This window comes from Gopherus flavomarginatus, chromosome 3, assembly GCF_025201925.1.
Source record: "Gopherus flavomarginatus isolate rGopFla2 chromosome 3, rGopFla2.mat.asm, whole genome shotgun sequence".
Lineage (NCBI taxonomy): Eukaryota > Metazoa > Chordata > Testudines > Testudinidae > Gopherus > Gopherus flavomarginatus.
The window spans coordinates 206,329,733-206,356,497 of record NC_066619.1 but is presented as its reverse complement, the minus strand read 5'-3'; the positions used below and the strand labels follow the sequence as shown (position 1 = coordinate 206,356,497).

At 44.0% G+C, this 26,765-nt stretch overlaps 1 protein-coding gene across 6 annotated transcripts in view; it reads left to right on the top strand.

Annotated features, from left to right (window-relative positions):
• The window catches only part of C3H4orf45 (chromosome 3 C4orf45 homolog), a 144,020-nt gene that overhangs the window by 26,350 nt on the left and 90,905 nt on the right, over window positions 1-26,765 (top strand). For all 6 annotated transcript variants that reach the window (XR_007773462.1, XM_050946674.1, XM_050946677.1 and 3 more), the window contains exon 4: window positions 25,184-25,346. Coding sequence is in view for 5 of the 6 variants with exons in the window: in XM_050946674.1 (XP_050802631.1) it covers window positions 25,184-25,346 (163 nt within the window). In the remaining variant the exon portion in view is untranslated. The remainder of the gene's footprint in view (window positions 1-25,183; window positions 25,347-26,765) is intronic.

Genomic DNA, 26,765 nt, shown 5'->3' with positions numbered 1-26,765 from the left:
ACCAGTTACTGTAGTCTTCTATTGGATTCTTTGAATCTGTGCTTCAGCATTACTGTGTATTATTATTTATAATTTTAGATAGCCTAAGAAATATGTAAATCTTTTATTTTAACATGAATTTCCATAGAGTTAATTTTTGTTCTGGAGGAGAAGGCAAATTTCTTATATGCTTCTCACATTTATGTCACTTGTAAAAGTTAAGCTCCTGCTCTTGTTTACACTGATGTAAATTCAGAGTAACTATATTGAATTAAGTGGCTTTCCTCTGAAGTTTCACTCATAAATGAGATCACAGTCTGGCCTTGCTTTCATTCCACCAAAACCAAATATTATAAGTGTAAGATCATATATAGGCATCCAGACTTTTGGGAACTTAAGATGAAGCAAAAAGTAAAAGTAGGAGGGTGTTGTTAAAAGCCTGAAAGGAATTGAGCTGCAGCACACACAGAAAATCCCACAAGTTCAATCTTCATTATGGATGTGGTGACACACTCTTTGCTCTCTTCCAATGATTATATTCTATAAAGGACTGCAACATGAACCAGTAGTTAAACTAGCACAGATGTTGCTGGCAATATTTGAAAGATATTTACTTCATGTTATTAGTGATTAACTTTGTAATTTTGTAAGGGGAGTCCTCATGATTTCCCACAAGACATAATGTTTGCCTAGTTGGAAAGAGCAAATGACTAACTACATTGTAGACAGGTTTTGTAACCTAAATATTTCAGACTGACGTCGTAATTACTTGGCCCAAGTAGGCCTCTTCCCATTCCTTATATCCTTCTTCCTCTCTATCCTTGAACCCTTAGCTTTTCAGAGTGAATGCCATTGGGACTTTCAGGGATGATCTAGCCCTGCCTTACGTCTGTAGTTTCCAGAGCTCAGCTTGCGGTATTGCTTCCTTTATATTACTTTAGAGACCTTCTCTTTGCAACTGAAGTGGGAGTGGTATGACCACGACTCTCAAGGTAACAGATGTGGGGATTTCCTACACACAGACATGCACTGGTTTAATTAAACTGAGTCAGTTACTCTGATGAAAACCTCTGTGTGGACACAGGACCGGGGCTAGAGGTTTTAGCGCCCTACGTGCACGGCAATTTCGCGGGCACAACTGCGGCAGCTCCACCGGACCAGCGGACCCTCCGCAGCCACAACTGCGGCAGCTCCACCGGAGCTGCCTGCCGCCTCCTCTGGCAAAATGCCACCCACCAATAATCCTAGCGCCCTAGGTGATTGCCTAGGCCGCCTAAATGGAAGCGCCAACCCTGTGTGGACACATATATTGGTTTAAAAAGTGGTTTAGCTTGCTCATGTAAAGCTAGGTTTAAACTGAGGTAAGCATGTCTCTACTCAAAGAAAGATTAATTTTACTAGCTTGCTTTAGAAGTCACTTTGGTTAAGCTGATGCAACTTTGTATATAGACCGGCCTTCCTAGGTGAAGGAGGGTGTTAGCAGCTGCAGCTTGCTTCATTCTCTCATGAGCCTCCTTTATCTTTTCAGAATGAAAAAATAGGGTATCCCATATTACAGTAAAAGCCAGGCATATGGGAAAGAAGTTTCTCCATGTTCTTGTAGAGATATTAAAATAGGTTTATATTAGACATGGTTTATATGAAAGTGCCCGGTCACTTTGTAGTCTCTACTTTACTTTGTAACGGCCGCTGTAAGCTGTTAATTGGTTAATTGACTCAGTGCACGAGCCGTCAATTGACTCTGTGCCTCAGGCAAAACTGTGTAATTACTACTTTGTAATCACCGTGGTAAGCCAAAACAGTAGCTGTTATAGCACATAGATACAGACCCCCACCCTCTGTAAGTTTTCATCTCACTTTATTTTTGAATGATAAAAGACAGGGAGTCTCACATAATAATTGGTAACACCCCGAAAGGTAAAGAGACAGTGAAATAGATGGGATTAAGATAGAGAATGTATGTGAATGAGTGCCTAGTTTAAATAATGAATAAATGGTTAGGGAGTTACCAGCCTGAAGAATTCAGTGTCCGCCGAAGGTGTCAAGTGGGATCAACCAGATGACCCCCGGAGGGCAAACTGGAATCCACCCCACCACCTCAAAGGAAGGAAGAACAAACATCTGACAATATGGAGCCAGCCACCTGCTGATTGATTTAACAGCAGCAGAATGAAGCAACTCTCGTGGACTGACATAGGGATAAATTCCTACAAAACTGGACTCTGAAGAATAAGGACTTTGAGTCTCTGGTTCTGCTACCACCCTCCAGGAGCATCAGGTGCATCTGACCCGGACTCGGCTCCATTCTTGTGTACAGGGTACCTGGCCAGTATTCTGTCACACGCAACGTTTAGGCTGGTAACTATAACATCTATACAGAACTTGTGTGAATAAGTGTATAAGAAATAAGTAGTAATAGGAATAAGTAGCCAAACAACCTCGTTTACTGTTATCTTTTGGTTTATTATGGTATTTACAATAAATGTAACAAATGTCTTGTCCCCTTTAATAAAATCCTGCTGGTTTTTATTGGTCTAATATAATTGGTATAAAATCCTCACTCCCTGTACTATATTTCTACTCCATAATATTAATGCAAGTTGCTCTTTATTTTTTAATTTCCCTACTCCAAATTTCACCATAAGTCTTGCTCCCCTCTGTAACAGTAACCGTTGGACTCAGTGGCTATTGATCCCTGTCAGGTGATAGAGATTTGACCTCCTGGAACAAATAGATCATTTTGTATGACTGAGGCCAGGCAATAAAGCTCCATCTCTTTCCAACAGTCCTGTTTCACACCCTCACATCATTGCCCTTTTCTTGGCTTTCTAGACTTTGGTCTGCTCTGTCCTTCCTGTCCCATCTTCTCCTTCCTCACTTTACCTTCTGCTAGTTTTTCCTCCCATCTTTTCTCCTCCTTCTCTTCAATCTATACTTTCTTTTCTTGTCTGTCATGTTTTGCCTTCTGACCCCAGATGTCCTGCTGTCCTGGCCATGAGTGGGCTAGAGCTAGCCTGAAGAGCAGGCACCAAAGTCTTCACACCACCTCAGCTGTTTATAGGTTTATCGGGGACTCGAGGCACTTTTGGGGCCTGATGCACAACTGAGGTGGTTGGCAGTGGAGAAGAGTTGTTGTAGGGAGAGTTGCCTCATTGTAGTGTTCAAGTGTCCAGGGAAAAGGGGCTTAGACAGGAAGACTGGCTTGTTTTCTCCCCCTTCCCATTTAAGGATGAAAATAGGCCAGGAGCAGCACCTGAGCTGGGCTGTGGGTTACTAGTGCTCCGGCAAGTGTGCTAGCCTTTCTAGGAACACTATAATCTCAGCCACTCAAGTGCTGAAGGGGTTGACTGCTATGCATTTCTTGCAGGAGATTTCTCTAGTACCAGGCCAGCACTATACTCAAAGTGCTTCTGTTATACTGTTGTCAGATTTTAGTTCTCTTGGCAAAGGGCATAGAGAAACTGATTCTGCTCTTACCCTTGTGTAATTCTGTCAATGTCAGTGGAGTTACTGCAAATTTACATTGGCACAAGTGTCAGAATGAAGTCCATCAATGCTTAAATATTGATATTTTATTTAGCATGTTACATAATTACACATGCTGTGCTGTAATCAATAGAATAGTCAAGGAAAAAAAAAGCAAAGGCTTGATTTATACACAAATTGAGTTTTATGTCGTATCCTTCCTCTGTACTTAGTCTTGTCCATACAACCTTCTCCAGAGCAACATATTTTATTCATATGTATCTCTACAGCAAGGGTCAGATGATAACATGTCATCTTTACAGTCTGTGAGAGCTCAAAAATCTCTATAACTTGCTGAAATAATAGGCCAATAACACTCCACTTTCTCTTTCATCATTCATCAGGATTTTCTACATCAGACATTCTGTAGAGCGTGCCTGTCTCTTGTCATGCTGCATGCGGCAGATTGGCTGTGTAACTGTCAGCCAGCAGAGTCCACTGAGATTGGAAAACACAACAGTAAGAGAGGCAACCACAGAATGATGTTTTTACTAACAAAATTGGAAATTAATATTTCTCTTTTCTATAGCACTCTCCATGAGAAGATCTGTAAGTGCTTTACACATATTAAGCTTCAGTCCCACTCTCATGGGTGTCATCCTTATTTTAAATTAATTGTCCATGGCCACACAGAAAGGCTATAGCAGAGCAAGGAATAGATCACAGCTCCTGATCACCAGTTGATTTTTAACCAAAAGACCATCCCTCTTCCTCATTGCCTCTAAATTAAATGCTAAACATTAGTGTAAGAAATAGTTAATTGTGACTCCGACACACCATTACCAGATTGTAGCTGACCCTTGCAGTAATGTGCCAGCATCCTCTATCCCCTTGCAACTGCTCCCTTACGCAGAGGCCAGTCACCCTTGCAGTTTTTGCTAGCTCTCCTTTCAGTACAAACCACTGCAGAAAGGATAGGGCAGAGGCAAAGCCCCCTTTAAACCAGCTAACTGAGCTGGCCAGTAATAGGGGTGTGAACATTGGACCCCCCGCTGAAAGGGTGCAGGCAGTGAGCTTCCTCAGCCTGCTAAATAGCTCAGGGAGTCATTGTGTCTCCCCAAATCGCCATGCTTCTTGGACCTCTCACTGTGGTAGAGTGGCTCTGCACAACCTCTCATGCAGGACTGTGCTTTAATGGCACAGTCCAGCCCAAACTACTCCAAGCCACAAGATGTCAACTATAGCTAGAATTGGAAAGTAAACAAAGATTTCAAGATGTGTTCCCCCTCCCCATCAGACAAGGATCTTGGCGACAACAGTAATGTATATCATACGATGTTTGCAAGTGCACAGTTCCTTTAATCTCTCTGTGACTCAGTTGCCCTTAGGGTCATCTTGGAAGAACAGGGATGACACTCAGACCAGCTATGCCCACATCCCCAGCGTAGTTGGGTGTTTGAATATTATTTCACTGCTGTTGACTTCAGCAGATATTAGGCATCAGAGTTAAAGCCTACTTGAGGATGAATGGAGTTAATTTGCAGCTCTGAGCTACTGTGCTTACATACACTCCACATAATTCTCAGGCTACGTCTACACTAGCATAAAATCGAAATTACTAAAACCGGTTTTATAAAACCGATATTATAAAATCGATTTTATGCATCCACACTAGGGCACATTAATTCGGTGGTGTGCGTCCATGGTCCTAGGCTACCATCGATTTCCGGAGCGGTGCACTCTGGGTAGCTACATTAAAGGAATGAGACCAGTAACTTCGATTTCCGTCCACACTAACCCTAAATCGATATAGTAATATTGATTTTAGGGTTACTCCTCTCGTTGGGGAGGAGTACAGAAATCGATTTTAAGAGCCCTTAAAATCGATTTAAAGTGCCTTGTAGTGTGGACGGGTACAGAGTTAAATCGATTTAATGCTGTTTAAATCGATTTAACTGTGTAGTGTGGACCAGGCCTCAGTGGCATTTGTTTCTTCCTTCAGCTGACAGTAGTGCATTGGTTCACATTTGGAAGATTTCCTTTATCAACTAGGAGGTCTAGACTAGTTTTTAAAAACATTAATGGAAAAGGATGATTTTTGTGTCCTTTACAGATCCTCATCTATCTAAAACTGAGTTTTTTCCACTCCTTGTGTTTTCCCTTCATTTTAGAAATATGAGGAATTACAATTGCTGATTTCCTATGGACTAGGTAAAAATAAGGCCCTCAAAATAGGCAGAATCCTGAGCTGCAACTTAGCCCTCTTTTGAAGGAAAGGTACTAGGCGAAGAAAACTTCTTTGTGAAAGAGCTAACTCCCTGATAGGAATTTGAGTTGAACAGGTCTGTAATACTGAAACAAAAAGTTTAAACAATCTGACTTAATATCCCTTTCCTTTCAAACTGAGAATTGGAAAATTGAGAACTGTGAATTCAGAGTGTTGCAACTTAGGTTTCTGTCTCTTATTATGTTACTAACATTATTCCAGAACACCTGTAGCAAAAAATTAGGGATATTTAGACCGGATATTTCTAATAATTTTTTAAAAAATTATATATAAAAACATTCAAAAGCCATAGAGGCCATAATTATTTTTTTAAGGTGACTCCAAAACAAAACCATTAAAATTATAGTTTCTTTCATAAAAAATGGCATTGTGGGATCCCACATTAATAGCCTTTAATTTCCAAATCAAGTGTGCTCAGTTTTTAAGCGAAAAGATTATTTTTCTAATTGCCTGTAATAAACATTCTGCAATTAAATTCAGTCTTCTGTAACCTTGTGCATATCCAGGGTCATCAAGAGGTTTGCACAGGGATAGGTGATACTTAAAATTGTTTGCTAACACATGTGAGGGAATGGAAACTACCTCCTTTCCTATTAGCTGTGTTGACTCTGCAGGGCTCTTTTTCTTTTTTTTTAAAAAACAAGTTAAAATTTATATTAAATCACTGAAGCAAGCATACACTACAGAATACATATGAGTGAATCTGTTGACTAATAGGATGCCAATTTTACAATAGAATTGTGCCTTCAGTTCTGCAGAAACTGATTGGGTCACCAGAAAAAGACCAATACTTTCTACCAAACACAACCAAAAAACACCCCAAAAACCCCACCACAACCCACACCATTGGCTTTATCTCATCCCTAGCTGGCCTGTTTGTAAAACAGATTAATATTATTGAACTACTTTCACAGGGTGTTTTTGAGATTCAATTAATATTTGCAAATGCTTTGACATACTCCGCTGCAAGTGAAAAATATGGTACTGTGTATATAAAGCAAATCTTACTAAAAGTGATGGTAAACAGTCACTCATTACACAAGTTAAGTCCCATGAAAATGGAGAATGCATCATTCATATACTTCTAAAAATAAAATACCTAATCGTCTTTAAAAAAAATCCTTTTCTCTTTTCAGTAGGAAAGTGTTTTTCCCTCTACTTTGGCAGCTCACATGTTCCTGTACACCATTTTGCAGTGTTTAGATTCTTCCAACATACTTCCATTTCTTGAATGTCTTGGGTTTCCCATCCACCTTCCCATTGTTCTATTCCCAGAGAGAGTTTAAGGGGCATCTCCATAGCACATATATAAGGTTTGCTTTCTTTTCTCCACATTACCAACATGTCATTTTTTGTCACTTCTGCCTGCATTCTGGACAGTTTCCAACATGTTTCAAAGAATTTCCTGCTGAACTTTCAGCCTTAAAGAGGTGGATTTATTTCACAACTTGATCCACAACCTAATATTAAATAGAATAGTTTAAATCTCTGCTCCTTGTCTCTGGTATGCAGTGTTGTAGCCATGTCGATCCCAGGATATTAGAAACACAAGGGAGATGAGGTAATATCTTTTATTGGACCAACTTCTGTTGATGAGAGAGAAACTTTTGAGCTGACACAGAGCTCATAGTTAATGAGAGAAAAGAATTCTGTAGATAGAAAAGACTAACATTTACAAAATTCAGTGATGTCCAAGCAAAGGGATGGATGCTCATCAGCATGGACTGAGCGGGAATGTTATACTATTATAATATTCATTCTTTACTGCTTTGTCTTAGTAATAGGTGAAATGTATTTAATTTAGAAAGAAAGAATCAGTCTTTATCATCCCAGGTAGTGACATCTATAGATAAGGATTCTAAATACTTTCCATTATAAGGCCCTGTTTTCTGTTCTTATAAATTGGCCAAACTTAAACCTTTCAAGTTGAAATTTTCAATGCCAGATGTCTGTCTCAAACTGTTTTTTTAAGTTTCAGCTAAAATAGTTCTGATGTTTCACAGACTGAGGTTGGGGAAGAATACTTTTACCCATGTTAAAAAGAATTCTTAACAGTTTTACTGAGAAGCTCTAGCAGCTCCATGCTTTGGAGAGGGGACTTGAAATTTGGCAAGGGGTAGTGATGGTTTTCAGGATGTGCTTTTTGACGTTCTTCTGAAAATCTGCCTTAAACATTTGACCAAGTTATAAATCTTTGAGAAAAAAAATCTCATGTTGTACATGCTCACTAGAAACTTGTTACAATTTGGCAACTAAATGATCTGGCAATTTCATCTGCCCTGAGCATGCTCCATCCCTCACAGCTCCTACATGCCAACCAGACTGCTTATTAGCCATTGGCACCAAACAACTCACAATACTCCAGCCCAGGGCTGCAGGGACTGAGGTGAACTTTCCCTGCAATTGCTCCTCCTATCTGTTGGGTGCTACTGGGTACTGCAATTCAGAGCAGGGAGACTCTGTGTGCTCAGTGCACCCCCTGGCTAGAATGCACAGAGGGCTCCAGAATGGGAAGAACAAGGATGTGAAAGAGACACAAGGCAGGGAGCCAGGGGCAGGAGCTCAAGGAAAAGGAAGTGAATAAGCCCTGGGCAAGCATGGAGTTAGGAGTGTAAGTGGAGAGACTGGGCATGAACAGAAGACAGGGATGGATAGGAACAATGTGAGAGATGGGTGGGAGCCATAAGGATAGGAGCAGGGATGGGATAAGGGCAAGATTTGGGAGACAGGAAAATGGGTAGGAGCCAGAGACCATAGCACCAGAGGAAGGGACAAAGGGACAAGGAGAGCCTGGGTAGGGGTAGGAGCAGTCTAAAAATTCTAACTTGAGATGTTCCCTTTATGGGCAGATTGGTTTGTGAATATGAATTGTTTATCGATTTAGAGGGGTGTGTGTGTGTGTGTGTGTGTTTAAATACTGAGATTGTCTGTACAATGTTGAAAGTAGCAATCACTAGTACTATTGACAATGAAGGCTAATCTTGAAAGAGTTAGTGCTGTAAATGGCAAAATTTTAAAGTAAAACTAAATTCCCATAGCTCTGCTTTTGACATCTATACAAATAATGAGTTTTCAAATGGCATATGACACATCCAGATTGGTTCAGTAGGAAAACAGGTTTTTGTTTTTTTGGATAAGGATAACCAGATGGACAAGGATTGTATAAGTATTGGCAAAGGTAATGCTGTTGAAAGGGTGACAAAATGTGTTAAGTTAAAGTTGGATACTCAGCTTTTCATCAACATTAAATTAAAATTGCAATCTGAACATGCCACTCCATTTTGTAAATTCATCTGCCAAAAACAAAGAGAACACGAACAGCAGAGGCTAGACTATTTCCCCCTTTTGTGGATATCATGAGTGCATAATGTACATAAAGAAATCAACATCAAGAACCTGATTTTTAGAATTTTAGACATGTAAATGCACTTAGAAAGTGAGCTCATTTGCATGCCTAATTTACAAGCATATGGTCATATGTAAGCATACAAATGGTGCAAGCTGGACATGCCTTCCCCCGGCCCCCATATACTTTGCCATTATTATCCACCTCAAAGTAATGATGGGGAATGGAAAAAATTGGCTTCAGGAATAGCTTAAAGCTGAGGATATATAATTCTTTGGTAATCATGGCCCCTCTGAAAAGAAGTTGGATACCATTCAGATGAAGCATTTCTATATGCCAAAATCATCCAGTGGTATGAATTCAAGTTGAATGAAGAGCTCTGTCTTCTAAACTGACCAGGTTCTGTTATCTCAAATGGTTGCCCAAGGCTCTGTAAGGTGTTACAGTCATCTCCTCCAGATGCCTTCCAATTTCCCTTCAAGAATCATCTTCAACTTTGATGCAATGAAGCCAAGATGGAAAAGATCCCCCAGAAGACCTAAAACACTATGGCTGGAGGACATTGTCAGACACCTGTCCTTCAGAGGACTTCTCTTATGTAATGTGCCAGGTTTGGCTCATGACAGATCGTGGAGGCGCATAACTTGTTCAGTGGCCTTTCCACTGTTCAACCAACAGCATGAAAACTATCCTTATTTCTGTCTTGGGAGAGAAATAATTTGACCAGAGACAGGCTATTAAGCTCTGCATTTAGAGGATATGCAAGCATGTACATGTTTGAACAGATGTTAGATGGCAAAAGCACAGCTCCATTTCCTGACAGATGTGCTACAGTTCTCTTAGAGCAGTGGCTCTCAGCCTGTCCAGGTTACTGTACCCCTTTCAGGAATCTGATTTGTCCTGTGTACCCCCAAGTTTCACCTCACTTAAGAACTACCTGCTTACAAAATCAGACATAGAAATACAAATGTATCACAGCACACTATCACTGAAAAATTGCTTACTTTCTCATTTTATCATATTATAAAATGCATTAGAATATATATATTGTACTCAGCTCACCACTGAGGCACTTCCTTGTGGCTACATCTGTGGAATAGCTCTGCTTACATTTCAGTGTATAGTACATAGAGCAGTATAAACAAGTCATTGTCTGTATGACATTTTAGTTTGTTCGGACTTCATTAATGCTTTTTATATAACCTGTTGTAAAACTAGGCAGTTATCTAGATGAGTTGTACCCACAGAAAACCTCTATACCCCTGGCTGAGAACCACTGTTTTAGACCTCCCAACATACAGCTCTGTGTTCAAATCCAGTTTCTAGCCAGACTAAAGTTTCTGAAATTGCTCTAAGAACTATATATTGTAACTCTTCATATATATTAAATTTGTTGTCTGTATATTGAGATTTGTCAGTTAAGTACACAACCCCATGATTCATATCTCAATCAGCACTGTCCTTGGCTTGCAATCTCTGAGCCAAATTCATTCTGGTGTAACTCTGTGGATTTCAGTGGAATTACACCAAGAGAAGTTTCTGCATCTGCATCTTATACAAATGGGAGATATTTGTGATGTCAAAGGACCCCCCCCCACAGAATTATTCTTTTTGATAAAATGGATAATTGTATTAAGCAGAGAAAATATGGTAACAATTATCAAAATTCCCCCCTTATTGCTGTATCTGCAGCCTCCAAAAAGTATGCTGGATGCTTTACAGAACACAAACAGGTGCCCTGCCTTGAAGAGCTTACAATCTAATTTTAGACATGTCAAGATGAGCAAGAGTAAGAACACTCTGAAGGAAAGGAAAGACAAGGATTATAAGCCAATAAGATCACAGTTACTTAGTTTACACATGTCCACATCTCGAGGTCTTCATCCTTATAATTATTGTTGATGCCTTTTGGTGGAATACTTCTGCAATGCCTGTTTCAACCCCACTGAGCATAATCTATAGTGGTAAACCCCTTCTGTAAGGACTCACCTTTCCCTTTCAAAGAGCACTTCAGCATTAAATCTGATGTTTATGTGTTAGCCACTTTTAACACAATAGACCCACTCCATTTAAACAGGCAATATTTGTAGTGGACTGCATATCTGTAAGGACTCAACGAGGTATTAGTCCAACTTGACTATAGGAAACAAAGCAGCATTTAGGAAAATCAATAGAAAGTTACTATATTTGAAATATTTCAGAGTAGGTCAATATTTCCCTGACTAGTGGGAGATTTCAGTCAGGAGACCTTGGCACTGAAGTAGCTTTTGGAGGCTTCTTCCGAAGAATAAGAAAACAGGATTTGCTTAGCCTGCACTGCCTCTGAGTAATCAGAAGCCCAGCTGCAACCCATAAGCAGCTATCAGCTTTGTGCTTGTGATGTCACTGTGGCACTGGGAACATTTTTCACATTCTAGGACAGCTTGGATGCAGTCTGCTAGCCTAGAGAGCTTATTAAACAGTCAAACTACATACAGTGAAGCCTTCCATTTTGCAAAGAAAACTTTTCATTTTGCTAGAGTGATCACGTATTGAATAAGCCTTTCAAATGCAGTGGGCGCATGCGGGTTTGGTTTTTTAAAAATATCACTAATGCCAGCCAACACCAGATAAACCCGAGAACATCAGAGCAGATTACATCTAAGTGTGGAATCATACACCATCCATGGCGATTTCTTCCTACCTCCCCCAGAGGTGACAGATTATTTCTAGGGAACATATTTCTTAGTTGTAAATATTACTAACTGTAGTGTCAAATATTCTGTGTAACACACTTAGTATGTAAGCAGCATTTTAACCAGAGGAACTACACTATTTTATTTCAGTGTTGGCAGCTCTTAGGAATAACGTGATTTTGAATACTAGTGAAGGCAGTCTTACAATGATGTAAAAAGAGAGATGAACCAGCCATATCGTACTATAGCTGTAGCCTAATGGAAGATACACTGAAGTACAAGCCCAGAGACCAAGGTTTCATATTATACTTTGGGGTGGGGGTGTAACAGGATCTCTTCTCACCACTGAGGCACTTCCTTGTGGCTACCTCTGGGAATAGCTCCACCCAATCCAGCACCCCCTTCTGTCCAGGAGTTGCAGTGCTTCCTCTCAGTCACTCAGGGTGCTCCTTCTTCATGGCTCAGCTCTCTGACTAGGTCACTAGGTATAGTTATACGTATCATTCCCAGCCAAGCTATGCCACTTCCCCAGTGGCTGGTAGGGGAACCTAGATCCGCCCACTACTCCAGGTTCCAGCCCAGGGACCCTTGGACAGGGCTGGCTTTAGGCCAATTTAACAATTCCCCTGAATTGGGCCCTGCCCCTAAGAGGGCCCTGTGCTCAAGCCCCAGTTTGGCATACTGGCAAGAGCCGGTGTGCTGTACCGGGGTGGCCTGCCTTCCCCGGGGGCAATTTAAAGGGCCTGGGGCTCCCAGCAGGGGCTTTAAATTGCCACCAGAGCCCCACTGCTGGAGCCGTGGGGTAGGGCTGCGGGGCTCTGGGGGCTACTTAAAAAGTCCAGGGCTCCCGTTGCTTCTACAGCCCCGGCCCTTTAAATAGCCGCTGAAGCCCTGCCACTTCCCCAGGGCTCCCTCGGCAATTTAAAGGGCCAGGGGATAGAAGCAGGGGAGCCCCAGGCCCTTTAAATAGCCGCGGAAGCTCTGGGGTATCGGGGGGGCTCCAGCTGCCTCTGCCACCCTGGTCCTTTAAATAGCCGCGGGAGCCCCGTTGCTTCCCCAGGGCTCTGGCAGCTATTTACAGGGCTGGGGCGGTGGAAGCAGGGGAGCCCCAGGCTGCTGCTGCTGCTACCCCAGTGGGGGAGGGAGGGAGGGAGGAGGAGGAGGGGGCACTTACCATACAGGGTGGTCTGTACCACCTGTACCCACACCCCCTGCCCTGCCCACACCAGTCCCTGCCTGCAGCCAGACCCGCACCCCCTGCCCTGCCTGCTGCCAGCCCCCATCTGCAGCCAGCCCTGCACTCCCTGCCCTGCTTGCAGCAGCCCTGCACCCCCTGCCCTGCCCGCACCAGCCCGTCTGCAGCCAGCCCTGCCACACCCCCTGCCCACAGCCAGCCCTGCCACACCCCCTTCCCTGTCTCCAGCCCACCCCTGCCGCACCCCCTTGTGGCCCTGCCCGAAGTTAGCCAGCCCCTGCCTCACCCCCTGCCCTGCCTGCAGCCGGCCCCTGCCGCACCCCCTGCCCTGCCTGCAGCTGGCCAGTCCCGCACTCCTCTGTCTCCAGCCCTACCTACCTATGCCGCATCCTCCTGTGACCCTGCCTGAAGCCAGCCAGCCCACCCCACACCCCCGTCTCCAGCCAGCCCCGCACCCCTTGCCCTGCCTGCAGCCAGACTCTGCCTCCAGCCAGCCCCATGTCCACTGGTGCCCTGCAGTTCCCAGGGCAGTAACCCTGCACACTTGCTTCAATGAGGTGGGCAGGGAGCAGCTGGGACCCACACATGTGCACACCCTAGTGTGACCAGACAGCAAGTGTGAAAAATCGGGATGGAGATGGAGGGTAAAAGGATCCCATATAAGAAAAAGACCCCAAAATTGGGACTGTCTCCATAAAAATCGGGACATCTGGTCACCCTAGTACAGCTCCAGGGAGTGGCGGGGACCTACACATGTGAAATGGAGCTCATTTCTAGTTCAGGCCCATCTTTTTAAAAAAGAACTTTAGGTAGGGTTAACATACATCCGTATTTTCCCGGACATGTCTGGCTTTTTGGTTCTTAAATCGCCATCCGGGAGAAATTTTTTAATACGGACATATGGTAACCCTATTGGTACAAAAAATACATACTGTGGCACGTTCCTTAAAACAGAACTTTTTATAGAGAACCAGTTGCTAAGAAATGAAAGGCTTTTTTTTTTTTTAAGTCATCCCTGCTGGGGCCCCACTGAAAATGTTTGAATTGGGCCCCGCACTTCCTAAAGCTGGCTCTGCCCTTGGATCAGTGGCAAAGGTCTGCATTATCCTTGCTGCCATATCCCTGGGCCATTTCCTATTCCACCTTCATAGGCCTCCATCCACCCATGGTAAAAATCTTCTGGTAAAACCTTTCTTTCAGGGCCAGGATCCCAAGGCTTCTACTCTTACGCTAGGTTTCTGCCTCTGAGTTTCATACCTCCAGAGAAGAATTTTAGGCTTCCACACTGCAGCCTTCTTCTGCCTCACTTCCTGGTCTTATACCAGCCCTGCTGCTCCTGCTCAGCTGGGCTCCATGCTCAATCAGTGCTTGCCTATCAAGCCTAACTCTCCCCTAGGTATGGCTTACCAGGTTACTTAACCCCATCTGAGCCACATTAACCCTTTTTGACAGGATGTCACTGTCACTCATCAATCTCACAGATAATTAAGAACTTGCATCCAGTCACTTCAGATAGAGCTCTAGGTACTATACAAGAGCCAAGTATCATGCACATTACTAAAGGCTTTTAAAAGAAACATGCTAGTTAGGTGCCTCTGTAATCCACACTAATAAAGCGTCACCTCTACAGCTAGAGTACATATAGAAGCTTATGACCCTGATGGGACGTCCATGCTAAGAAAACTGCTTCTTTAGCTCAAGTCGAAAGATTCATAATTTACATCCACATGTCCCAGGCAGAAGGCCCAAACGTGGCTATTGTTACATTTGGCTGTGTTGCCTATAATCACTAGACCACAATCTGCTTCCACAGTCATGAAAAAAAAACCCAGGCCTGGTGCCCAGTGTTCCACTGCTGTCCCTCAAAGAACTATGTAATGCACTGGCAACACATGTGTTGTCTTCTTCCATGTGGGCTGATTCACAGAGAGGTTAACACCATACTTTCCCTTTTCTACCAGTAACTCCTCTAGTTGAAGTGTAAGGGCTGGTCTACACTACGGGGGAAAATCGATCTTAGATACGCAACTTCAGCTACGTGAATAACGTCAGCTACATGAATAACGTAGCTGAAGTCAAAGTATCTAAGATCGAATTACTCACCGTCCTCATGGCGTGGGATCGATGTCTGCGGCTCCCCGTCAATTCCACAACTCCATTCGGGTTGGTGGAGTTACGGAATCGATATAAGCGCGTTCGGGGATCGATATATCGCGTCTAGATGAGACACGATATATCGATCCCCGAGCAATCGATTGCTACCTGCTGATACGGTGAGTAGTGAAGACGTACCCTAAGACTCTATACTGTAGCTCTTAAAGTTGTGGATTCAAGCTGTGGTGATTACCTGTGAATGAAAAATATATACATATTTGTGCAAAAGATAGTATAAGGACCCTGGACATAGTATCAGGATGATTTGCTAATATTTATTTTACTTCTGCATTTTTAATATTTGTATAGGGCTAAGGGGAGCTGTATCTTTAAGAATAAGGTGTGGCAGACTGTGCTTGAGTCAGAGAACAATATTTGGGAGATTTTGCCATTGTGTGCAGACACTAAAAAAAACTTGCATGTGTCAGCTCCAAAAAAGGCCAAGCTTGATTTAATATATAAACTTAGCAAGCCCTATTTTCAAAGGTGTACTGTTAGCAGCAGGACAGGATTCCTCAGGGCACTGTGAATGAGCCAAAGAGAGTCTTCTACCTATAGGTCACCAGTCTGAATCCTGCAACCATCAGCAAGGATTAAAAATTGTTGCAGTCTAAGGGATGCTTGATGGCAAACTCATCCAATATAGAGGCCAAGTCCCAGCTCCAGCTCCCACATCACAAACTTCCTGTCGTACTTTGCACTAGATCGTAAGCTTTTGGAGACAGCAATTCTTTTGCGTTTGCTTGCTACAATGCCTACTGTAATGGAGCATAACCTCAGCTCGGTCCAGTCCTCTAGTGAGAGCTGCTACTGTGGGGGGCCAAACCTCGAACCTTTGCTCATTGGCTGGTTATTAGCTTCTGTAGGTGTTTTCTCACCTGAAGTCATAAGCCTCTGGAACCTCAGTCATCTCTTGATGCTGACTTCTGGTGAGAAATAATCAGGTAAACTCTTATTTTTGTGCAAACACAGTAGCAGGGAAGAGAAACCCAGAACATGTCATTTGTGGAATTGTTTTAAAACATTTTTTTTTTAATTTTGTTCATCAGCAGTAGCTTTTTAAAAATATTGTCAGCAAGTCATGAGCAAAAAATGAAAACACATTAGGATGGAAGAAACATCTCTGTTTGGCAAATCAGTGATTGGATGTTTAAGCTGTAATGACCTAGCCAGAAGTTTAATAGACCAGAAGTGTGCTGCTCCAAGGTACGGATGCACATTATACTTACACCATGCAGCAGCCTGATATATAATGTAAAGCTACTCTGAAGGCCAAGGGGAAAGTTTCTACATAAATTACTCCATGGAACTGCAGAAGAGCGTAAATGTTTATAATGTGCCATCATGCAATCCGACTGGTTTGTTACCCAGCAGGATTTGAGAAAATGGCTGGTACAGTTTTACCAAAATGACATTTGCAATTTTTCTGCTGTCATAGCTTCTCAAACTTCAGAGAAATTTTTTCCACTCATTCAAAGATGAAGAAGATAGAAAAATATTTCTGTAGTAGCATCCATATGGGTAGATGCTTTAGCAAAGTCTCTGCTACAAACTGCACACATTCAGTTACAATTGTGAGTATAAACAGACATAGAAAAGCACAATGCACCTCATAAGAACTGAATATTATTCCTCACCTTTTGGAGCAGTAAAGGGGTAGAAAAGCAAGTCTTTTGGGATGCTAAATACTAGCCCTCAGACTTGTTGTCCTGAATTCTTTGTATTACTCCACCATCCATCTTTTTAACTAGAGCAGCATGTGCAGAAGATTGGTCCGGTGCTCAGATACTTACCTGGGACTTGAGAGTTTAATTCCCTCCCCACCAGACTTCTTGTGTGACCTTGAGTAAGTCCTTAGTCTCTCTGTAACTGTCTGTAAAATGAGGATCTACTACTTTCCCTACCTCTGTGAGAGTTAATACATTAAAGATTGTGAGGAGCTGAGACACTAAGATAATGGGGGCCATGTAAGTTCCCAAGAGGATGTCTACAATGCAATGTAACCTGGGCTCAGATTCATCTTGAGACCAAATCCCACTTCTCTCTCTACACAAGCAGCAAAGAATCCTGTGGCACCTTATAGACTAACAGACGTTTTGGAGCATGAGCTTTCGTGGGTGAATACCCACTTCCTCAGATGCATGTCACATGCATCTGAGGAAGTGGGTATTCACCCACGAAAGCTCATGCTCCAAAACGTCTGTTAGTCTATAAGGTGCCACAGGATTCTTTGCTGCTTTTACAGATCCAGACTAACACGGCTACCCCTCTGATATCTCTCTACACAGATCTCTAAGATTCTCCCAGAGTCCTAGGAGCCTGTGGAGTTGGAGGGTTTAAGCCCCAGTCAAGCCAGGGCCCAGGGTTCAAACCCTGTTACTTTGCAGTTTAGACATAACCTCCCCCCCCACGACTCAGATCCTGGGAGGCCACCAAAAGTATCCCACAATCCCATGTGCAGACTTCCTTTGTCCTCTCTATCTCAAGAATCAAGCTGCTCCAGGGAAATGTAAATGCTCCTTGTTGTAGAGCAGCAGCTTGGCAAGTCAGCATTTAACCCTTCTATTGCTGACTGCCAAGCTGCAAACGCTTTTGGAGACCCTTCTGTGTTTGCAATGGAAGCTGACCAGAAGTTCTTTGCAAAGCATGCTGCTTCATGGTTGCAGGAGCACAACCAGCTTTTGGTTAATCTCTGGTGTGTGGCCAGCAAAACACTGGATTTTAGTAAGAATACCAGGAATGACTACACATGCCAGCAAACAACAAGGAAGCTGACAGTACTGGAAATTTGCTCAACCGGTGACCAGTGTAGGAAGCAGATTAAGTGGCTCAAAACAGTACTGAAAGGGACGAGAAGCATACCTTGGACAACTTGCCAACATCATGCCCATTTTATGAGGAGTTGGACTGAGGGCTGGGTACTGCACCGAGCACGGAGTCAACAGTGGTGCATGATGATCTTACACTGCCATACCTGTAGGTTCACTGTTCTATAACCATTCAATCGTGCAACAAGCTAGCTGGAAACAGTCAGCTGTGGAGCAGCAGGAAGGTAGCAATGTGTTCCATTTACAAATCTAGTCCATTTCAGTTAAAGGTAGCCCATGTAGTCCATAGGTGACAAATTCATTTGTCCCAAATACAACTGGGGTTTGAAATTTTATGCAGAAATGTGCCGGGCAGGGGACAAGGAGAGAGGATAAGGAGGATAGCAGTGGAGTTGTGTGTATAAGCATCCAATCATAACAGACTAAGCCATGTGAAAGCTAATGCAGCATCTTGTTGATATCCCTCATGAATTCTGACCCAATCCTGGGGGCTGCTAGCTGCAAACTTTCCCTGTAGCAGGAACATCAGATAGGTAGTCACATTTGAGGAAGGACGATGTCACAGGGCACTTTACTCACCCCCAGGGGCCACATCTAGGGATTAGCTCCACTCAGGTCTGACGCCCCCTTCTACTGCTCACTGCAGGTGTTGCTGTTTTTCTCCCACTCCCTGTAACTCAGGGTACTTTGTCTACCTGCCTTGGCCCTTCAACCAGGTCACTGTAGACTATTCCTTCCGGGGTATCAAAGTCTTTCCATACCAATAGTCTTAGGTGGTCTTCTCGTGCACTTCCCTTGTGGTTGTAGGGGAACCCAGGCCTGCACACTACTCTGCGTTCCAGTCCAGAAACCCTATATCTGGCAACTGTGGCTGCTGCTCTTTCCCTGGACTCCTTCCTACAACTTCTGGCTCCCCCCTTCTGGATATACCAACGCGAACTCCCTTCTCCCAGGGAGTAACTGCAGAGTATTGAATTCCAAAGCCCCAAAACACACCTCCCTACTCCCAGGAAGTGACTGTGAACTATTTCTTTGCAGCCTCTTTCTATTGCCAGCTTCCTGGCTCTATTTTATCCCTTCCATTCCTTCTCAGCCAGGCTCTGTCATGATTTGTGGGTTACTTAGGCCACCAATTCCCCTCAACTGTCACCTGTTTGGTTAATTGGACCCTTCTCACCCTCATTAACGCCTTCTGGGCTTGTATGGGTGAACACCTCATCACAGGCGTTTTTTCCAAGGCCACTGTCATAGCTGACCAGTCTACTCCACTCATGCTGTTCAGTCACTATACGTTTGAATACTTTGGTAGCATAGATGGCTGGTTTCCCACTTGCAGCTTGGAATAACATCATCTTTTGCCAATCGGGCACTACAAAAAACAGTTATTTACCATCTCGTAACTGTTGTTCTTCAAGATGTGTTGCTCATGTCCATTCCAATAGACGTGGACAGTATCAGAACTCAAGGCCTGTGGTCACAATCTAAGCTATCACTGCATATCAGTGTTAGAGAGCTGAGAGCCATTCGCCTGGCTTGCCAGACTTTCTAGGCTCATCGTCAGGGCAAGTGTGTCTCAGTGATGACGGACACCACCACAGCGATGTTCTATGTAAACAAACAGGGTGGTGCTCCTTCCTCTCTGTGCCAGGAAGCTCTCCGACTGTGGGAATTCCCCTCTCTCAGAGTATTCGGGCAAGAAGGGACTGAGCAGGCAGTGGGTCAGCAGGGGACTACATACACACCGCAATTCAAGTGCCACTTGAGGGGGCTCCACAGCTGACCTGACAGGTACCGTTAGGGTAAAACCTTCCAACCTATTGGAATGGACATAACTACTACTTCTTTGAGTACTTGCTCATGTCCTCAAAAAATGTGGAAGTCCTGAAATCACAGAAAATCTTCTGTAGCACAGCCACAGACTGCCCCTCCCCTGCAATCTCAAGTTGTTCTGCAATTTTTGGGGTGGGAGAAGCCGTTTTGATTTTTAACTGACCATTGTCTCTGCAATTAAACTGGCAGTGCTCAGGGAACTTCTGTTGTCTGAAACAGCTTTCTCACAACATACCAAAGTTCAGTTTGGAAAAGTAACATGTTATGCACTTGGAATTCCGTAGGGATTATTTTCTGTGCTCTTGCACTGAGCTGTTTGAGACAATAACCCACTGTGTCTTGTCCTACTCCAAAGCCCCTTAACCTTTTCTGGCTGCGGTACCTCTCCTCCGCTTAGCCACACAGCAGCAGAAGCCTGCATCAGCAGACCTTCACGGTCCATTCCAAGAGGAGACGTTTTCATGATGAATTTAGGATTGAAATTCTGGAGAGGCCCATCAAGCAGGTCCACTTCAAAAAACAGAGAGACTTACAACTAGAGGAAAGTCATGGTGAGAGGCAAGAGGAAAGGCTCAGACTGGCTGCACAGCTTGAGTACAGGGTTTCAGCATGAGAGCAGGCTCTTGCTTTGCAGTTCCTGGAACTAGAATGGCAGCTAAGGGAGGATGACAGAAGTCTGCAGAAAAAGCTGTTTGAACAGCTGACATCTCTAATGGCTGCCAGAGTATCAGCTCCCGCTGCATAACCCACACCATGGCCTGAGTCCCCTCCATGGTACCCTGTGATGCAGTCCAGAAACAGCTTGGACAAATCCATGTCTAGGTGACCCATGCAATCAGGTTCCATGAATAGCAGGGCAAGGCAACTGTGTCCCATGTAGTCTTCTATATTGAGCTCCTTCCTCTGGCACTAAGTGCGCAGCAAACAGGGAAGGGAGGGGAAGGAGAATGGGGGGCCTGGGGACATTCAGCAGTAGGGGGTTTTGTCTTGTACATAGTTTCACTGTTTGCACTTGTTGGTTTGTGCTTGAGGGTTTGTTCCAAGTCTTTGTAAGGATTTGTTGTTGTTACAGGTGTTTTGGTGGGGTAATGGCAGCTGGCCTGCCTGGCAATGGGTAATGGTGTGTTTTTCTAATCTGTATTTATAAACAAAGCTTTTTATTTAATCAAGAACGTTTATTGCTATTACTGCATCACATCATACATTGTGTATTTAAAATAATAAAGGTAAACACATGATCTCGGACCATTCCTCAGTACAGTTAGTTACATCAATCCATATATCAATCAGTTCCTTGCATCAACCCATACTGTGAATCAATGTCCCCTTCCATTTGATAAGCAGTCAGGTCATTCATAAATACATTGCATGGCGATCAACCTCCCCCTCACCTCTCCCTAAGCAATGAAATCCCACCACAATCAATCAGCTCCCTCCCCCCCACAAGCACATTCATAAAGGTACTATTCTCCCTCTTCCACTGGGCCATGTGAATCCAAAATGTGGGAGCACAAAGCATCCCTGATGTCTGTTGTCTTGGTGCATGCAGCTCCAGCTGTGGTAGGTGCAGTTTCTGGCTGAGTGTACTGATTAGTGGCCCCTTGCTGCCATAGGCCCATTCAGGGGGAAATGGCTCACCTCTGGCTTCAAAAAGACTGTGAAGAGCACAGCCAGTCACGGTAATGCACACAGCATTGATGACACTGGACTTGGTCTACATATCTTTAGTGGGATTTCAATCTGACAAAAGTACATTCAACAGCCATTCTACACCTGCTGAGAGTGTATTTGAACCTCCTTTTGCTAGGGCCTCTGAAATCAGGGTATGGTTTCATAAGCCAAGGCAAAAGGAGGGACACACAGGATCCCCCAGAACAACAGTGAGGGCAGTAACTCCATTTATTACAATGTCATTTGGTGGGAATAGTGTCCCAGCTTGTCCAGGAGTGTAGATTTCTCATAGGTGAAAAACCTTGGCATCACAAACTTTTCCAATACAACCCATTCATTGACATTCATAAAACAACCGCTGTGGTCCACATATACTCATATGCTCCTTGAGGAGGGCAAACTAGGGGTACACGAGTCCCACCAATGGCTCCTGTGCAGTTTGGAAACCCCATCCTCTGAAACCCGGCTATTACTTCAGAAATCTCTTTAATGCCCATCTCCTTGGGGAAAAAAATCACATGCCTGATTACCCAGTTGACTTGCCAACACCAAACTGGTTGGCAAAGGACCTGTAGCAGTCTGGGGTAGTCAGCTTCCAGACAGTTATAGCAACCTACTTCTCGACCTGCATGGCTGCCCTCATGTGGGTTTCTTTATACTGGAAGGTCAGGGCAAACTGCTCACAAATGTATCTTTCTTCATGCAAAAGTCCTGGACCCATTTCTGGCCACCCCAGGTCTGTATGACAATATGGTCCCACCAGTCTGTGCTTGTAGTCCTGCTCCAGAAGCTCCAGTCTGCATAGGGGGACATCAGCAGCGATGGAGAGTATCATAAGCAGCATCTGTTTGAATTTTCAATGTTTGTCTTTCTCCTCCTGCTCCATCAGAAGCTCTGTCAGGTGCCTCCAGTGAGTCAGAAAATGTCCCCCAGCATATCTGCCTGTTTCCTGAAACAGGAGTGAAAAATGCAAGGGAGAGTTCTTCAGAAGGCACCTCATCCACACTTCTGGCCTTGGTAGCTAGGAGAATGTGGACCAAAATGATGCTTGCCAAACTTTCTATAACGTACAGTGTGGACAGTCAAGTTTTCCCATGCTGCACCATAATCAAAGGGATAGAACGGCCACACTTTGGGAGGGCAAAAGGGAGGCTGGGATACAGTTGGTTTGACTTGTGTCTACGTGCAGCAGTGTGGACACTAGTGCTCCAGATTCGAGCCTGGGTAGAAAACTTTTAATCTAGGGTTGACAATCAGTGTAGATGCTCAAAACCTGGGTTCTCTAACCCAGGGTCTGCTGACTCAAGTCTCCCTAACCCTGGGTTTACATTGCAATGTAGACATACCCTAAGAGTCTGAGGTCTTGTCTTCACTACAAAATTTGATTATGTTAGAACATAAGGAGGGAAAAATTAAGCTAGCCACAATATTACTGAGCAAGGATTCTGCAGTCTGTATAGACAAGGACGAACGGTGAACTGTGTCATAGAGACAAGTTATGGTAAACCTTAGTGAGTATTTCAACACAGATGTAGGATAACAGTTACTGAAGCTCAACAATGATTGGTTGACAACAATGCTAATCACAGCTTGCCCTTGTCTGCATTAAGGGCAAAGTTGTAGTCTGCATCACTTTAGTCTGATTCTTCATGTGTGTCCTACCAATCAAATTTTGTAATGAAGACAAAGGCTTAGAGGCACTCTAACCACAGCACATGTGTAGGTTGTCAAAGTTACCAGGCTAACTGCATCCCCTCCTGGTCTCTGAGTACACCTACTGTAGGTCTCAGGCCTCTAAAGGAATCACACAATTCTCCCACTCTCTGACTGGCCCCCGTGTTGCAATCTACTGTGAATCAACTATAATTTTCCACAGCAGGTTTGCCTTATGCCCAGACTGTGCAATTCTGTTCCCTTTGGGACAATAACTGGTAATCAGTGACCAAACAGCTTCCTTAAAACAAAATTTTATTCATATAGCACAAAAGCATTCAGAGGAAAAATATTTCTTAAGAACAATAAACCAGATTGTACATATCTGGCTTTTCCCTAAGGTGTCCCTGGCCCTGGGAAAATCCAGCTTTTTAAGACTCCCTCGCGAGTCTCGCTCTGTGTCAGTCTGTCTCCCTGGACAGTTCTGACCAGTGAACTTTTTAACTCTTTGGTGCTCTTCTGATCAGCAGGCTTCCAGCTTCAGCAAAACAAGGTTTGCAACTTGTTCGAGACAGGATCCTTGAAGCTAACAGCTTGCCCCATTGTTTTTAGTGTATATATGGGTGTTCTTTCTTGGAAAGCCATTGTGTTGCTTTCATACACACAGGCCCGTCCTTAGGCATATGCAGCTCTGCAGGGCACCATGAAATTTGGGGCATCAAATTGCCCCAAATTTCATGGTGCCCTACGCAGCTGCGTGCTGCATACATGGCAGCACCAGTCCCAGCAGCCAGCCCTATCCCATGGCCGGCACCCCCTGCAAGGGGTAGGCCATCCCTAGGCGGGTGTGGTGCCCTGGACAATTCCCTCCGCCCTGCCTCTTACCCTTCCCCCTTGCTCTGCCTCTGGGCCTCCCCCATTCCACCTCTTCCCCCAGCGATCCTGCACTCATCAGCAGTGGTAGGAAGCAGAACAACCCAGCACCAGCTCTACTCCACCAGCTCCCAGCCATGCTCCACTTCCCGCCACTGGTGAGTGCAGTGAAAGGATCACCCCCTGCACTCACCAGAGGCAGGAAGTGGAGAGACGTGGCCTCAGCCCACTCCGCTTCCCTTGCCCTGACCCCAGCCATGTCACTTGGGTGGGGGAAAGGACCACCCCTGGCTCTCACCGGCAGTGGGAAGCAGAGCGCTGTGGCTGGGAGCTGGCGGAGTAGAGCGGGCTTGGGCCAGGCTGCTCTACTTCCCAATGCTGCCGGTGAGTGGGGGATCCCTTCCCCTAAGTCCTCTCCCCCGAGCGACACAGCTGGGGCTGGGGCAAGGGAAGCAGAGCGGGCTGCTTCCGGCCCGCCGCTAATCCCCCGGGCCACTCTGAGCCTGTGGGGCCCCCAAAAGTGGCCCCCCCACAGCTCCTGCCTCCCAAATCCTGAGGTGGGGAGTAGGCCTAGGGCTGTGTAGGACACCCAAATGGCTAGGGATGGCCGTGCATACACAGACCCCACTGAATTCATATATTATAGGCACAAAAACTCTCTATTACCCCTAAGATATAACAACTTTCCCTTACCAACCAAGTCACAGTGTTAATAAAAGTACATAGCATCAGTCATAACACTATTACATAGCAGCTCTGCATCTGTCACATAAGTGTTTACTATTCAGTAGCACTCCCATTCTCCCATTCCCTGGAAGCTAGGGAAAAGAGACAGGTTATCTAACTTGGAAGTCCTGCATGACAGAACAGAGCACTAGCCCTAGGTGGGCCTAGTCTGTACAGTTTAAATACTAAAGGGTTATTTTATATAGCTTGAAACATTGGTACCTACAAGTTACGTCCTCTCCTGCAGCAAGCTGGCATATTTAGATTTGTATTCCTCTTTGCTCTGGGGAAGCAGAATAGGCATAAGTATCAATAGAAGAAATCTTGTCAGAAGTCCCTGGTCAACAAGTCTTTAGAATTAATTACCCTTTCCTATTAGAGATATCAAAATCTTATCTAAAGATTTCTGAATGAGAATACTCAAAATAGTGGCACCAGGAATAAATTAACTTCTTACTTCTAACTTACTTACTGATTTTTTTTTCTTTTTTTAAATTGTAGGCAGCCTCCACCCAATATTCTTGATCTACAAGGCTCCAACACTAGGGGCAGGCTTGCCTGGAATTGCACTGACTATGACAACTTCTATCACACTGACGGCAAATGGGCTGCAATGACCAGGGATAGCTGGTCGTCAAAGGGATCTGCGCTTCCCAGCTTAAAGGTACAGTACTTTTCCTAACAGAGGTATAGCTGAAAATGTCAAATTGAGAGACTGTGGTAGTGGCAAGAAAATGATAGATGGAAAGAGGCTGCTGGCTTCTTAGAGTTGTGGAGTTTGGTCCTAGTGCTGCAGGGCTTGGCAACGCTTTTTAATTGAGGAATAGTTTTCTGTCTGGGGAATCATATACTCTTTTCTAGAACAAAGTTTAGCTAAATAAACATGCGTAAAACTAAAGTGATCAGCATCAGCAGGCCAGTCCCTATACAGGTTTTTAGGGCCTTAGAATCTCAAAAAACAGGTCTTAGCACCTGTAGTGTACAGTATTATAGAAACACAGGAATAGTTGTAGGACTAATAGTTGCCAAAGCATTACTGGTTTGTTAGTATAGTTATAACTAAACAAATACCAAGAGGGGATTAACTGTCTAGGCTGTTTTGTGTGCATACACACCCAATCCTAGGCCACAGAGGTTCAACAGTAAAATAAAACTGCCCAGCAGTTCATATCTGAAAAGAAATTGTTATAGGCAGTGTTGGAATTCAACTCCAGAATGGGGACCCACTTTCTTGTTGCTCAGATACCAGCACCAGTCCTCTTTCCATATAATTCAAGTTGGATACCCCAATCACCTCAGCACTCTGTGGTAGGGGAAAGGCTGTGAAAAAATACTCATGAATCCATTCTTCTCTAGCTGAAAACAGTTCTCCCTCCATCCATAACAGTGCAACAGATTGCTCTCTGTATGGGAACCTCTTCGCTCATAGAAGGAACAATGGAGCTTTCCTTCTGTCGTACAGGCTTTTTTAGCAGATCACCATGGGATCGTTATAACTCTAAAATTCAGTTTATAGGAGACTGCATTTATTTTTAAAAGCTTGAGATAGTCACTCATAAGCTCGCTAGTGCTGTCTTGATCTTGAGGGCTCTCTGGACAACATGCAGTTCATACTTGTAATTCTTAGACTGTCTTAGTCCTGGGATTGTGCCAAAACAGAAGATTGACTGTGACATATTACAAGGGTAGTTTTTCAGCATGTGGATTACTAGTATGTAGCAATTAAGCTAATTTTATGTGGGAACAGAAGTATCATAAGGTCAGAGTCTTGTGCTTTGTTTACCAATCCACCCAGCTGCCTTTTCCCACATCTAAAATCCTGGCTTTCATTTTTAGTTTCACTCCTTTGCTTTCCCTTCAATTGTGTATATACAGAAGACAGAATAGCAAGAATATATTAATCCATCACTGGTTGTTGAACTGACTTCATCCTACCTCTATTTTATCATGTCTCCTGTACTGGAGGGAAAAGCTATTCTTTAAAACACTATTTTTCTTTGTTTTACACCAGAGTTAGCATATAGTCCACAGTACCTCTATCAATTGCAGCCCACTGGGGGTAAAAACAAAAACAATAAAAAAC